We start from the raw sequence: 14644 nt of genomic DNA, 5'->3' as shown, positions 1-14644 counted from the left end.
CTGTGAGCAGTGAAAGATTATAATAAGGGCAGAACAGGTGGCTCCCTGGAGACCCAGACTCCAGGGGGCCCATGGGGATGCTAATCTAGCCCCTTCATGCTAGGTGGTGTAGCTCTTTAAATTTAGTAATCAGTCTGTCTGATTTGTAGTCTGTGATGATTTGGTCATTCCTAGGTGTTCTGTTGCTGTTGTGTGCACCTACCTGTGGTAGAACATTGGGAGTGTTTGGGCCTCACCAGCCAATAACTAGGAGTTTCATGGCCAGTGGTGCATGTTGGGGAAGTGCATAAATACTTAGGAATTGCCCTATGCGCAGGGCAGTCTGCCCCCGGGGCTAGCCTGGAGATAGGATGTACAAGGTTGGAGAAGCTGACTAAGCCTCAAGCCTGCAGGAGGGGTCTGGAACTATCTGGGAAGGAGAACCAGAAGAGCCTTTTATCTGCTGGAGGTGCCAGGAAGGCATGGAACTCGATGAACAAGTCTGATGTCTCACCAAGGGAAGATCTCAAGTATGTCCTTTATCCAAATGTGATTCTGTTACACAGTGTCATCCTCTGCTCAACTAAACTATTCCTGCATTGTGAAAGCTGGAAGGGATTGGTGAGTCTGGAGTCTATTTTTGCTCATGAATGACTGTAGCCCTATACCCTCTCTCCCAGTTGCAGCTTTTCTATAATAAAGCATTGAAATTGTACCTAAAGTGACTGGCGCCCAATTCACTATTCACAACCCGGCTAAGGATCCATCCCTTGAAATGTCAGCCCTCTCTGCCTCTGGGGTTCACCGCATCCCTTTGGGGGTCAGGGGGGCGCTACACTAAGAAAGTTTTGCACTTCAGTGCTCTTTACAGTAAGTCGATTGTGAGCAATCAGAAGGGCGAAAAACTGAATAAAGAGTAATTTAATTTGCTGTGTTAAGCTGTGAATGTTGTATCTTAAAGAGACCCTGTCAGTCTTGCAAAAGATTGTACCTGAAGGTCCTCGCAAGAGAAGAATCATTATACTCACTTCTCTGGCAGCCCAAGTCTCCTTCCTTCGCTCTATTTTTGCGCTGCAGCTTCTATAGTCTCGTTAATCTCTTCAGCATTAGACACTTCTGGGATTGTCAGCTGCCTGTCATGCTGCTGGTTCTGGTTCACTATGTCATAACAGGATTCTTACTAAAGCAGTGAAGGATGGTTCTGGATGGATCCAGAGCATTCAGTGGGGGGCACAGGCATTTTCCGAAGGATCGGCCAAAGCTACGGCCAGATCCTTCGGCAGCTTTGTGAATAGACCCCTCAGTGTTCAATTCCCAAGAGTCTTAAGGTTTATGTTGATAGGCTTTTGTTCACTTCAAATAGGGTTTTACATTCACATATAAGTCTATGGGAATGGAAAAACAGCTTGAAGCAGGTCAAATGCAGATCAGATGGAGGTCAACTGCAGGTCAAATGCACCTTTCCATGAATCATGAATGATCTCAGAAGCATCTCAAACTGATGCCATCCTCAAAAGTTCATTGACACAGGCACCTTTGCAGGTTTCAGCTCTGGCAAGAGGCAAGGTAGCAAACTAAGCCTGCCAGAGAGGAAAGGTTACTGCTCTTCTCTTGCAAGGACCTTCAGGTAGGATTTATGTAGATACTGAAAGGGTCTCTTCAAATGCTTGATCTTCTGCCTAACATGACATGGCTGTTCACTCTAACGTGTGAGATCTTTGGAACAGCACTCTTTCACATACTTCCCGAGTCACCTCCAAACTGTGGAATATGGAGGATTCTGATAATAAAAGTGCACAGTATTGTAGAATACTTTAATGTAAAAACATTTTAGTCTTCAATACAGTCAAAGGCTGCAGTCCTGTCTGTGCAGCTTTGAGATTTCAGTCCAAAGTCTGAACATCGCAGCCAATGAAAGCCTTCACTCTTTTTGATTCTGGAATGGGCTGTCTTACACATTAGTTTATCAATGGGAAATTGAGAGGAACGTGCAGTCAAGTGACTGGTTAACACAATAGCTTGTCCCTCTGCATCCTGCTGAATTCCAAAGCCAGAGCCCTAAAAAAAAAAAATGCTTTTTTAGGCATCGCTGAGCTCACTAGCAGAGGTCTGCTTGAGTACTATGCAGATCTGCAGGATTATACAGAGCAGAGAGAAGATGATAAGACATTGCCCCAGTGACTTGCCAAGTGGAAAGAGCCAAGAGCTCGGTGCTGCATACCGGCATCCAACCTCCCTTCTGAGCATCGGTGAAGGAAAAGAGAAGCTGGCGTCCGCTTTTGCCACGCACAGGTGTGGACGACACAACAGAGACTTAAAAGAGGAGCAGCAGCAGCTGAGGAAGAAGATTAACAGCCGGGAGAGGAAGAGAATGCAAGATCTTAACTTGGCGATGGACGCCCTGAGAGAAGTCATCATGCCATACTCTGCCACCCACTGCCAGAGCTCACCAGGTCGGAAGCTGTCCAAGATTGCCACCCTCTTGTTGGCCAGGAATTACATACTGCTTCTTGGAAGTTCTCTTCAAGAATTACGAAGAATCATCGGGGACATGAGCGGCCCAGCACCCAGGTTGCTCCTTGCTGGTCTGCCACTCTTTGCAGCTCCGGGGTCTGTGTTCTTGGCACCTGGCAGCAATGGAGAGACTCAGTGCTCGGGCAAGTTGCACTCCTTGGCGGTGGAGGAGCAGCCATGCTCAGCCTTCACTGTGCCCGGAGGGAGTAACGTTTGTGCCTGTTCCGCCTGCAGGTTCAGTCACTTCGTTCCCAGCAACCTCAACATGAAGGCTGTACAACTGCCCAAATAGACAAAACCTCATGAAGGCCAAGGAACTTTCAAAGTGCTATGGGTGGACATTAAAGATGCAGCAATGCTAGCCACAAACTCTGCCAAGTCTGCAACCAAAATAACAAAGATCATCACTTCCTGCAATAATCCCATAGCAAATAATGAATGGGTAATAAAAGCAGAAAAGCAGTAGTGGGGTCAGCTATAGTAATCTCATATACAAAAGGATAATTCTTGGAGTAGGAAGTAGATCTTGCAACCTCAGTAGGCACAACAAGAACAGACAGTGCTCAGATATGTTGTCGGAACTGGTCAAAGATCTTCTCACTTATGTCCTGTGTATGGTACCTTGTTTTTTGTCTTGATGATGAAATATTACTTCTATAGAGTGAATTGTCCAGTGTTGTACAGCAGCCTGTCACACTGCTGAGAGTGCTTTTACTTTTCATTCATGCTGTCATTGCCAAGCATCCTGCTGTGGGAAGTCATCCAATCTGGAGCTCTGTTTTTTAGATACTGCAGTTCTGTTTTTTTTAAATACTGCAGATAATTTATTCAACGTGTCTTTGTCCAGTGTGACATTAATATGGTCAATAATACATACATAGTGGAAACATTACTTTGCCAAATGAGTAAACTGCTGCAGATCCTTGTACTCTTTCCTGACAGTAATTCTAAGTGAGGACAAACATAGCACTATGACCAGCATACCAGCTTTGAAACAGTTAACACCATTGCAAAAAAGACAATCGCCTTTGCCTATAACTGGTTAATCAAGTCGCAGACATCGGTGGCCTCATGTGATAAGATGTGGTGCCCATTGCAACATTTCTTTCTTATTCTTTATTCCTATGTAGCTTTCAGCTGCCTCTACTAACTGATAAAGATTGAGGATTGTAATAAAATAATAGTTTGCAACAAACTTTCTTTTAAAGAGGATACAAAGAATAAACTGTTTTTGGTTCCAGTGTCAGAATAGTCATATAAATGGCAAAGTGCACCTGCGGTAAGTAAATATGCAAGCTGCCATTCCTGCCTCGTCCTTTTAAAATACTACTTCCCTAGCTGCCATGCTGATCCTGAGTCTTTCTGAGTCACTGACTTTCCTGACTTGTTTGCCAGGTTCCAGGTTAGTGTCTTAAAGACAGAGATAGCCAGGCAGTTTGCATTTTTAAAAGGAGGTCAGTTAATGGCAGCTTCTGCATGCTTAGTACATGTTGATTTAATGGGAAAATAATATCAGTATCAATTCAAATATCTCTAAAGCCAGGTGTTGGAATTGAGTGTTGAGCAGTTGGAACCTCTGTCTGGTTTTATTGCTGTCTGCTTTGGTTCTGGGGAGATTTGTCCTCTATATTAGTCCTGGTGATCACTGTCACTGCCAATAAAAGTGACCGAAAATCCAACATTTGGAGTTGTCACCAGGATAGGAAAAGAGAGGAAATCTTCTAATAGGGACACCTGTCTAAGAAAGGATTACTTTCACTTTGCAGAGTACTCCAGTCACTTCCAATTGTGTCTTCAGGACAGGAAGTGAAGTTAAATTTCTAGAATGCTAGCAGTTGTGATATCATAAAGCTACCAGTGAAAATGAAGGGGGGTGTCTGCTATTGAATTAATTTTAGTCTGTGTTCAAACTTGTGCTTCTGCTTTTTCATGTATTTTTAGTGCAATTTTGTTGCATGGTTGAAGCATTTTTTGAAACAAAATCGGGTGGGTGAGGGCTTGTTGTCAAGCTCTAAAATACATGTGTTTGTATGCTCCCATTAAAGTCTATGGGGCTAAAAATGTTCTATGTAGCACCAAAAGAATCACCTGCACCTTTTTCGAAGCACAATGCATATGTGCGAGTGGGCTCCATACAAAATAATGGGATTCCTTTTCTTGTGTATTGCTGGACAGCGGCCAAACGCTTCAGATCACACAAGTGTGAAGTGTGAATGGGTACCTAGTGACTGGCTACTGTTTACCTTCATGTAACATTTACTAATAGCGCCAATCTTCTGGTTTAATTCTGTAGCAGCATCCTCATACCATCACCTGTATCTATAGGGTAACAGGACAGCTATATCAGCACTGCACCTCTAGGGAGTATTTAGATCCAAACACGTATTAGACAAATATTGGTCTCGTCTACATATTAGTGTTACGTTGACGCAAATGAGAACAGAAAAAATATAGTCACATAATAAACAGTTCAGCTTATAGATGCAAAATATTTTGTAGGAAATAATGGGCATAAGACAGCACATGGCTGAGATGTAACATAATTAGATGTGCTTATAAATGTCCTGAACTTTTTTTATTATGCTGTTAGATATTTCACATTGTAAACGTAATTAAATAAATGCATTTTTTTAGCTGAACATTACTTGTCTGTGTCATATGGTCTAAAAATGAACATATTTTATGTCAACATGTCTGCCTGAAAAGACATCAAAAGAAACATTTTGAATGGTATTACTAAATCTGGAATAACTTTTTAGATAGATAGATAGATAGATAGATAGATAGATAGACTGACTTAGAAGAAATCTCCCCATAGTGAAGGGAATTCCCATTAGACATTGTCTCCATTGGAAGATTGCCCCTCTTCTCTTATCTCTACTAGTGATGGGCTGAACACCCCCGTGTTCGGTTCGAATTCAAACTTTAGAACATGGAAAACGTTTGAATTCAAACTTAATGTAACTCTATGGGACTTTGAAAATCAATTGTCCCCATTTTGAAGGCTTATATGTAAATTATTGTCCATAAAAAGGGTATGGGGATTCGGGTACTGCCCTGGGAGACATGAATTCCTTTAAATATAGTGCCTGGGGGGATCCCTTTATACTGCCTGTAAAGTGGCGCATCTGTACGATGTATAGAATCTGCTGCAGCAAAAAATAAATTTGTAAAGAAAAAAAAAAAGTGTGGTTCCCCCTTCCAAACAATACTAGACCCTTTAGGTCTGGTAGAAGTGTTAGGAGGGACCCCAATTAAAAAAAAAGCATGGGATTTCCCCCTCCCCCCCCAAAAAAAAATCATACCAGGACATTAAAGGATATTTAAACCCTCCCTAGCAAGCAGTAGATATATGCAAAAAGTTTTTTTTTTAAAGGCTCAAACAGCAGTTTAGCCTTACCCTGTGTTCCGTGCGCGGTCCCGTGCGAAAATGAGAAATTTCTCGAGTGGCCGCAAAGGATCTTGGGGCGCGCACATGCGCAGTTCTCATTTTCGGCAGGGACGCAACGAGGGACGCAAGGTAAGTCTATGGACGCGTGCACCCGCATGCAGACACCGCTGGATCGGAGGGACAGAGCAGTCAGCGTTGGATCGGAGAGCCGCCGCACCGCTGGAGATAAGGAAAGAAGAGGAAGATCGGAAAAAGAGACATAATTTAAGGTAAGTGCTAACATTAACATTGGGGGGAGGGAACATTTTTTTTGCCTTTAATGTCACTTTAAGGTCTTGTAGGAGTTTTAAGGAGGAACACCACCCCCCAAAATGGGGGGGAAAAAAGTGGGGTCCCCCCTAAAATTCCATACCAGACCCTTGATCCGAGCATAGGTCTGGCAGGGCAGGAAAGAAAGGGGGGGGGATGAGTGTGCACCCCCCCTCCTGCCATACCAGGCCACATGCCCTCGGCACTGGGAGGGTGCTTTTCCAGGGTCGCACCTGGAAAAGCACCTTGTCCCCGAGCCGATGGGGACAAGGGCCTCTTCCCCACAAAAATACATTTACATAAAAGTTTTTAAAAAGAGGCCAGACTTTTGTAAAAATTCTTTAATTGGAAAAAAAGCAAAAGACAAGTCTTTTATAAAAATACAAAAATGGATTCACCGACGTAATCCAAGGTCAATCACGACATCCAGCATTGTCCACAACGAAGACGACCAAACTAAATAAAAAATAAAACAAGAAATTATTTTTTTTTAAACGACGCCCGCCAACCCGTCCGCTTGTGACGAACTCCCACCGCAGAATGGCATTCTGACAGATGCCAGCAACATATACACATTTGGGCGGAGCTAGCGGTGACAGCTAGCTAGCTCTGCCCAACTGTTTACAGTTGTACGGCATTTGACAGGAGAGCCATGATTGGGCAAAGTCATCACGACTTTGCCCAATCATGGCTCTTACAGAGTACTGGGCCCTGATTGGGCAAAGTCTTGCAGCTGACCTGTGGGGCGCTCGGCGGGCGAAATGCCCGCTAAGCGGCCTGATAGTTTGTGTGTTCGCGGAACACACGAACTGCCAATGTTCAAGTCGAGCTCTTGCTCCACTCAAATATTGAGCCCATCCCTAATTACAATTCTAACATTGTAGATTTCTCTTTAACTTCTGCCCTTTCTGTTCTTTGAATAGAGGGGTGAATCTCCCCAACTGGGACATAAACAACAATTACAAAATCTTGTCAGAGGTTCTAACCCTTTCCCTTTCTATCCAAGAGAAAGAAACAGGTTTTTCGTTAACAGCCTTTCACACAGGCATTCCGATCAGGTCCGCCTGTCTTTTTTTCTGGCGGATCTGATCTGAAGCGCATTGTTAGTCTATGGGCAGCCAGATCTAAGTGGATGTGTGTCCCTTTACATCCACTTACCCCCAACTTCGCCCAGGTCCGGAAAACCAAATGGAACAGAGTTCCGATTCGGCGGTCCTGATCGTGGCGCATCAAGGGTAATCTGATGTAAATGGACACATGCCTGTTTATATCCGACTCCCCATAGACAAATCCCATCCCAACATGCCCCTGCCTCTGGTAGTCATGCCTTTAACTGTCAGTCTTGCAATGCCTCGTGGGACTTGTAGTTCCACGACAGCTGGAGGACTGGAGTTGCCCACCCTTGCCATAGACCTAACATAGCTCTCGTAAGTTTAGATTTTGGAAGATGGAAGGTAAAACTGTATGGACACAGATCTCACAACAGTGGCATCCGTTCCACCTGTGTGAAAGGGGTCTTAAGGTGCCCATACACTGCTCGATTCTCGACGAGAATCACGGGAAATCCCGCGATCGTACGAGAATCGAGCAGTGTGAACGAAGACGTACGACCGTTTCTACTGTACGGTCGCACGTCTTTTGTCTAAGGAGCACGCTAGAAAACCAGCCGAAAATCGTACGATTTTCGGCTGGTTTAAACGGTGCTCGGGAGACAAATGCCGAACAGGCCGGTGTGCGCACGCGCACACTGCCCGTTCAGCATTGCGGTCATAGGAAGCCCGCCCCTCAGGGGGGCGGGCTTGCGATGATCGAGAGTACGATCTGCCTGTCCAAGATGGGCAGATCGTACGTTTTTTTAATTACTTTACAACCATCGCAAGACTAAGGTCTTGCGATGGTTGTAAAGTGTATGGCCACCTTTACACACACTTCAACACGTAGCAATTAAACATTCCCCAGCCTGCTAGCACCAAATTGATGAGCTCTGATAAGTAATAACTGTAGCTCTTGACACACCAATACTCTTTAGATTATAATCTTGAAGTAAGCCATATGTCCATCTTGCCCTAAAAAAGTCTACAAATCACTGCAAACCTGTACAAGGGTTCTGGTTTTACCATGTACTGCCATCTATTGGAGGTGATTAGTACTGCACCAATACAGCCTTTTATCTTGTAGAACACACATGTAGATCATGACAGTCAAGTCAATATACTTCAGCTAGGATTGTCACCCTAGGACAGGAAGAGTGTTAGGACTAGGGAACACCTCACCCTTCTAATCTCCCCAGCATAGGTGGCAGGGGCTCTATAATTTGCAGAAGTTCACAGAGGTGAACTGAGTGGGACTGATAACACTGCCTGAGATCCTGGGCGTCCCGAGGCCGGGTGTCACCCGGAGCATGAAACTTCGCTGTGACGTCATCGCGCATGCGCGGTCATCCTATTGACGCCTGCCGGCGACCATCTTGGTGATGGACGCCGGCAGAGAGAGGAGGGGAAGTTCACCCGGCGGGATGCCATCCTCACCAGCCGCCAGTCCCCTCCTCTCTCCTGACACTTTTCGGGCTCTCGGTCCATGACCGACTTTTCAGAGGGGGCGACACCAAAATGACTGCCAGTCATTATGGTGTCACCCCTCCAATGGTGGCACCCGGGTTCGGGCCGCACTCCCCTTGTGACGCCACTGCCTGAGATAACGCTGCAGAGGGCACAAGAACTGCACAAATATAACAAAACACTTGTATATTTAACAGAGAACATAAAAAAAAGTTAATTGCTGTTTTAAAAAAATATATTTTTAACTCCCCCCTAGTTCTGTGTTATAAAAATGACTCTCTCCATGCTCCAGTGCTGTCCCTCCTCGGCCCCTCACCAACGATTTTCATACATTCGCGTCATTCTGCCTATTCCCGGTGAGCCCAGTATATCTTTTTCACACCTCCTGGGGGGTGCTTCATCACGCAGGCTGGACTCACAGTCCTCCAGGACTGAGCAGCACTCACACGTCATTACTTGAGGGCTGCTCGGCCCTATCAGAATGTCCCCACCACCGGCACTGGAGGAGGAAGGGAAAGCCACTATGACGTCACTGGACCCTATAGAATATTGCAGGTAAAAAGTATGTAAAAGGTTTGGGGTTTTTTATTAAAAAGACTGGGGGGTGCTTCGGGGGTGGAGGTCGGGCGAAAGGCTGGAGTTCCACTTTAAGACACACACAAGGCACATTTTTTGGGGATTGATCTGAAAAATTCCCATCATTGAAATAATTCAATATACATGAGAATTAGAAGGAAAGACCAGCACTGTGTGAGCAGACACAACGTATGAGAGCTGCAGTGAAAGCAGGGTCTGTCCAGGCACACAGCTGGCGATGAGGTCTTCGGATCTGGGATGTGAGTGGTGAAGTCACTGCACAGAGGCAAAGCATGACATAATCCCCCATTAAATACAAGGATTAACCCTTTCTAATGTGGGTTATAGTCTGCGCTCACATCATCAACATCATCAATGGTAAGTAAAAAAACAACTGGCGTAAATACCTGACGTAAAGCTACCAAAGTGTATAATGCCCATCAATGAGATTGTACAATACCATGGTGATGTGTATGGCCAGCTTGACACACTAGGGGTGAGGAAAGCGATTTTAGCTAAATTCATTTCACAGTGAAATCTGCTTAAATGGAAACTACCATGGATTACAGTAAGGCACACATTACAGTATTGGTTTATGTAAAAAAAAATCTGAGGGTTTAATGTCACTTTAACTGACCTGCCTGCAGTCCAGATCTTTCACCAGTCGAAAATATTTGGTGCATCTTGAAATTAAAAATATGACAAGACCCAGGACTGTTGAGCAGCTAGAATCCTATATCAGGCAAGAATGGGACAACATTCCTCTCCCAAAACTCCAGCAACCGATCTCCTCAGTTCCCAGATGTTTACAGAGTGTTGTTAAAAGAAAAGTCAATGCTATACCTTGGCAAACATGGCCCTGTCCCAACTTTTTTGAGATGTATTGCTGCCATTAATCTCACAATTGCCTTTTTTTCTCTTACAATGTTTAATTTTCTCAGTTTAACCACTTGAAGACCGCGGTGTTAAAGCCCCTTCCTGGCCAGGCCATTTTTCAGTGTTCAGCGCTGCGGTACTTTGACGTTTATTCCGTCATGCAACCCTGTACTGAAATGAATTTTATACCATTTTTTGAGGACAGATAGAGCTTCCTTTTGGTGGTATTTAATAACCACTGGGGTTTTATTTTTTACTATATAACAAAGTAAGTACCCTAAATTTTGTAAAAAAAACTGTTTCCTTATGAAATGTTATGAAACATTTATTATCACCCCACTTTTTGGTAAAATATAAAATATGAGGTCATTTCGGGTAAATAGACACCAAACATGTCAAGCTTTAAAATTGTAAGTACAAGCCTTCCCTGAAAAAGACATCATCTGGATGGGAGCACGTGCTCCTCTAAAACCTGGGTATATCTTTCAGCATTGATGGTGCCTTTCCAGATGTGCAAGCTGCCCATTCCATACGCACTAATGGACCAGCTTACCATCAGAGATGCAGGCTTTCGAGCTGAGCCGGAAGTTCCCTCTCCTGTTTAGTCCAGAGGATGCGGCGCCCATGGTTGCCAAAAAGTATGTTTATGAGATTTACAAATCATTGCATTCTGTTTTATGTAGATTTTACACAGCGTCCCAACTTTTTGGGGGAATTGGTGTTGTAAATAATCCCGTTGCCATTTTAAAAATAGACGTCATTGGCACCAAATGTCACGTGTGGGCGGTATGATATTACACATTATCTGTGCAGAGACCTTGCAGTTTACTTACAACAAGTTAATGGAAGGCACTGGTGGTGTAGCCTTCCCAGGAGGCACATGGCTATGTCACCAGTGCCTTAGGGAAAGCAGAAAGTGGAAAAATGTAGGTGTATGTACACACAAATATTGTATGTATATGAATGGATAGTGTTTGCAGTTCAGCATGCAGATGCGCATGCACCTTTGATTTTTTAGGTTTGGGGGAGAACTTCCGCTTTAAAAGCATGTGACTTTTTTTTTTTTTTCTAATGCAACATTCATTTCCATGCATTGTGATGCGGTAAATTGCAGGTGCATTGCCTTATTGCATTGGGGCTGAAGCGTATTTACAACGAATTGCTCCCCTGGCAGCCCACCTAGCTGGGCGGGATGCTGGCCAGTTGCTAAGAGCCAGGTGGGGAGGTGTGTGTGGGAGGGGGGTGGCGAGAAAAAAAGTCAGCTGTCTCCTTGGGTTGGCAAACTTTTGCTGCACGGAGCAGAGCCCCCCTTCAAGTGGTGCCCAGGGCATGTGCCACATCCTAGATATGCCAATGCATTGGGATGCCATTTGAAATGGCTGGCACCACATTGCAGCAACCCATGTTACATGCGTTACCACACATTGCGGCAACACGCACACATAAGCCACAACATGGAAGTGTAAATAGGCACTAACTGTTGCATTAGGGTGCCATTCAAAGTGAATGGTGCAGCAAAGCATGATATGTTATCCATCTTGTGTTACTGCAATGCGGACATGCATATGGGCCCTGAAGCATGCTGTTATACCTTCTAGTTTGGGTTATGGCTTCTTATATTATTATTGTTACTTAAATTTCTTGCCATTTCCCTTCTTTTTTATTATATTTACTAAGACAATACTTTTTATTAATACTACATCTAGTTACAAGTTGTCTTGTAGGGATGTTTGGTGACCCATCAGGATTTTCTGCCATGTATCCACACCTGGTTCCTTTCTCCCAGATACAATTGGTCGCTGCCCATTGATAATGGATCTTTTGATGAACGTTCACTGCAGACAACTTTTACCAAGTCATAAAGATGACACACAATGGCGTGTGACACAATAGAGACTTGTAAACAATCGACTGTTGACTGGAGACCGATAGGAATCTGTCACACACCAGAGGGGTCTTCTGTGGTGGAAACTTTCACCAGATTAACCCATTAACTGTCCTTCTATAATAGATCAGTGATTTCACTATGATAGACCAGTGGTATATACTAGTATTCCTAACTTGTAGGTAAGAACTCCTGTCAGTTTGTATGTATTTTTTTGCCCTTTTGTCTGCTGTGTCTTGTTAGGGAGATTTCCATTCACCTCCTGTCCCAGGGATACAACAGGAAGTGAGAGGAAATCTCTCCAAATTGAGAGGAAATCTCTTCTTAGACATGAGGTACCAGAACAGGTCCCCTGATTAGAAGATCTCCCCTTACTTCCTGCATCTGACAAATTTGGATTTCCCATCAATTTTAATCAAAATACAAATGGTCACCGGGTCAAACAGACATTTTCATAATTTTAAATCTACATCTTACATTCTACAGCATTCATACATCCCCATTGTTAGGCTTTTTGGATTTAAGGTAGCTGTAACCCAAAACAGTGGAATCTCGTAAGCTTTAGCATTTTTAAGTCTGCAACTTTCATTAAAATAGCTGCTGATCCTGCCATGAAGATGCTTGAAGATGCACTTCCTATTACAGCATTACAACAATCTTTCTCTGTTTTTGTCTCCCAACTGTGCTCCTGTGTTGTCACCCAGTAAAATAGGCTTCTAATTGATACTACAAGTGGCCATTTTAACACACATTATGCAGGCATGCCTCCACCATCAGAAAAAAAAACCCTGGGGAAATGCCATGCAACCATTGCTGGAGTGCATGGAGATAGGAAGTGGCTGCAGAGAGGTTGCAGGTGATCAGAAGCACTGAGCTGAAACAAAGAATGGAAAAAGGTGAAAAACGCATTTTATTTAAATAAAATAGATCTATGATGCACAGCGTTTTAGCAAATTAGAGGTCACTCAGGGTTTACATCCACATCTGAGTGATTTTTGGGTGGACAGGTCCTTTGGGAAAGCGCATTTTCCCCCAAAATGTTCCCTATTTTACCATGCTCATTATAATTTAAGACACCCTGTAAAGAAAAAATCTTCCCATAAGATTATATGTTAATTAGATGTATTTTAGGCATGTTATTTAGATTTCTCTACTGTAGACATCCAAAAGTCCTGAGACTGTTGCTGGGTGCAATCTTGGATGTAATGCCAGCAGACTCAGAACTGTCATTCAAGCGAGACTCTATAGTGACTCTATAGGAGTGTTTCAAAAGCTACAGAGCAGAGAGGCAGATACACACAAGGACTGTGAAATACAAGAGAAGACAAGAGATGGCTCCCAGGGAGTGAGGGTGAGCATACAGGAAGATAGCCACAAAGAAGTTTGTAAACTTACTTACTGAAGATGCCCATAGGATGTAATTCCTCGATGCACTGACATGGTTTCAGTCTGTGAATATGCACTTTCTTGTGTCACTACACAAGGACTACAACTCAACGTACAACAATGTAACATTATCATTGCTTGTTGGACGCAATGCATGATGGGATATGTAGTCTTGAGAAATGGAGATTGCATGACATGAAGCAGCAGGGAAAGAGACGCAAAGCACACTGGGAATCCAGGAAGTTGATGAAAGTGATGAGCAGATGGAAGGCAGCACTCACTACATAAAAGGGATTTTTTCATGTAAGCATTGATTGCATTGTCAAAACAACTCTAGTATGTATTCCTATTACAATGCTGGTGTTATAACAGGAGAGGATATGCTGGGACTTCACAACACCTTTAATTCAACAAGCTGCTTAAATTATCTCACAATAGGTTGGCATTAATAAACAGGCAGCATGCACATTTTAAAATTGTCGGAAGACACTTTATAAATCGCTGGACAGAATTTCATATTCCTCAATCTTCCTTCTACCTATGCCACTTTTCCTGCTGTGATTGCTTTTAGGGACTTCAGGGAAGGCTTGTGCTGTAAGGAAGTTACAATGAGGTCCGCTTGCAACAAACCAACCAGATATAAGTAGCAGCATAGTAAATATGCTTTTTTTTAACGCAAAGAAACACAAAGTGTTAAAACTTCTATAAAAGAGGACTATGGGGTAAGTGTTTTTCCCCATAGTTCTCTGAAGGGTCACGGGAGAACATATACTAACCTCCTCCCGTGATCCAAAGCTCAGTATATCGCGAGCTACAGCTCGCGGTATACTGAGACCGCAGCAGCCGGGACGGATCCCGACATTACTGTCGAGATCCACCCAGCTGCGTGAGTGACAGCTGGCTCTGCCTATCTAGAGGCAGAGTCAGCTGTACCCGCCCCCTCCCCTGTCCGTTCCTCCACTTAGAGCTGGAGGATCGGAGCGGAGTAATCCATGCGGGGAGCTTTGACTGGCAGTCACCGCTCACTGCAGAGAGATGATCGAGAAGTGAGCTAGCGACGGTACGGTATGTGTTCGCTCACTTCCCAATCTATTGAGCCGATGTGTGACAGTTTCATTGTCACACGTCGGCTTGAACTATGAGGATGACTGATTTTCATTCACCTCATAG

General features: G+C 43.9%; 1 protein-coding gene across 1 annotated transcript; it reads left to right on the top strand.

The window, feature by feature from the left end:
• Window positions 1–1984: 1984 nt before the first annotated feature.
• Window positions 1985–2886, top strand: OLIG1 (oligodendrocyte transcription factor 1). The gene has a single exon (XM_018565005.1). The coding sequence runs from the start codon at window positions 2102–2104 to the stop codon at window positions 2783–2785; it is 684 nt and encodes a 227-aa protein (XP_018420507.1). The 5' UTR covers window positions 1985–2101; the 3' UTR covers window positions 2786–2886.
• Window positions 2887–14644: the final 11758 nt, after the last annotated feature.

Source organism: Nanorana parkeri, unplaced genomic scaffold (assembly GCF_000935625.1).
Source record: "Nanorana parkeri isolate BGI_ZX_2015 unplaced genomic scaffold, ASM93562v1 scaffold805, whole genome shotgun sequence".
Taxonomy (NCBI): Eukaryota; Metazoa; Chordata; class Amphibia; order Anura; family Dicroglossidae; genus Nanorana; species Nanorana parkeri.
This window is presented reverse-complemented; position numbering and strand designations above follow the sequence as displayed.

Excerpts from the sequence above, each read along its gene's own strand:
- OLIG1 (XM_018565005.1), top strand. The coding sequence starts at position 2,102 with ATGCAGATCTGCAGGATTATACAGAGCAGAGAGAAGATGATAAGACAT.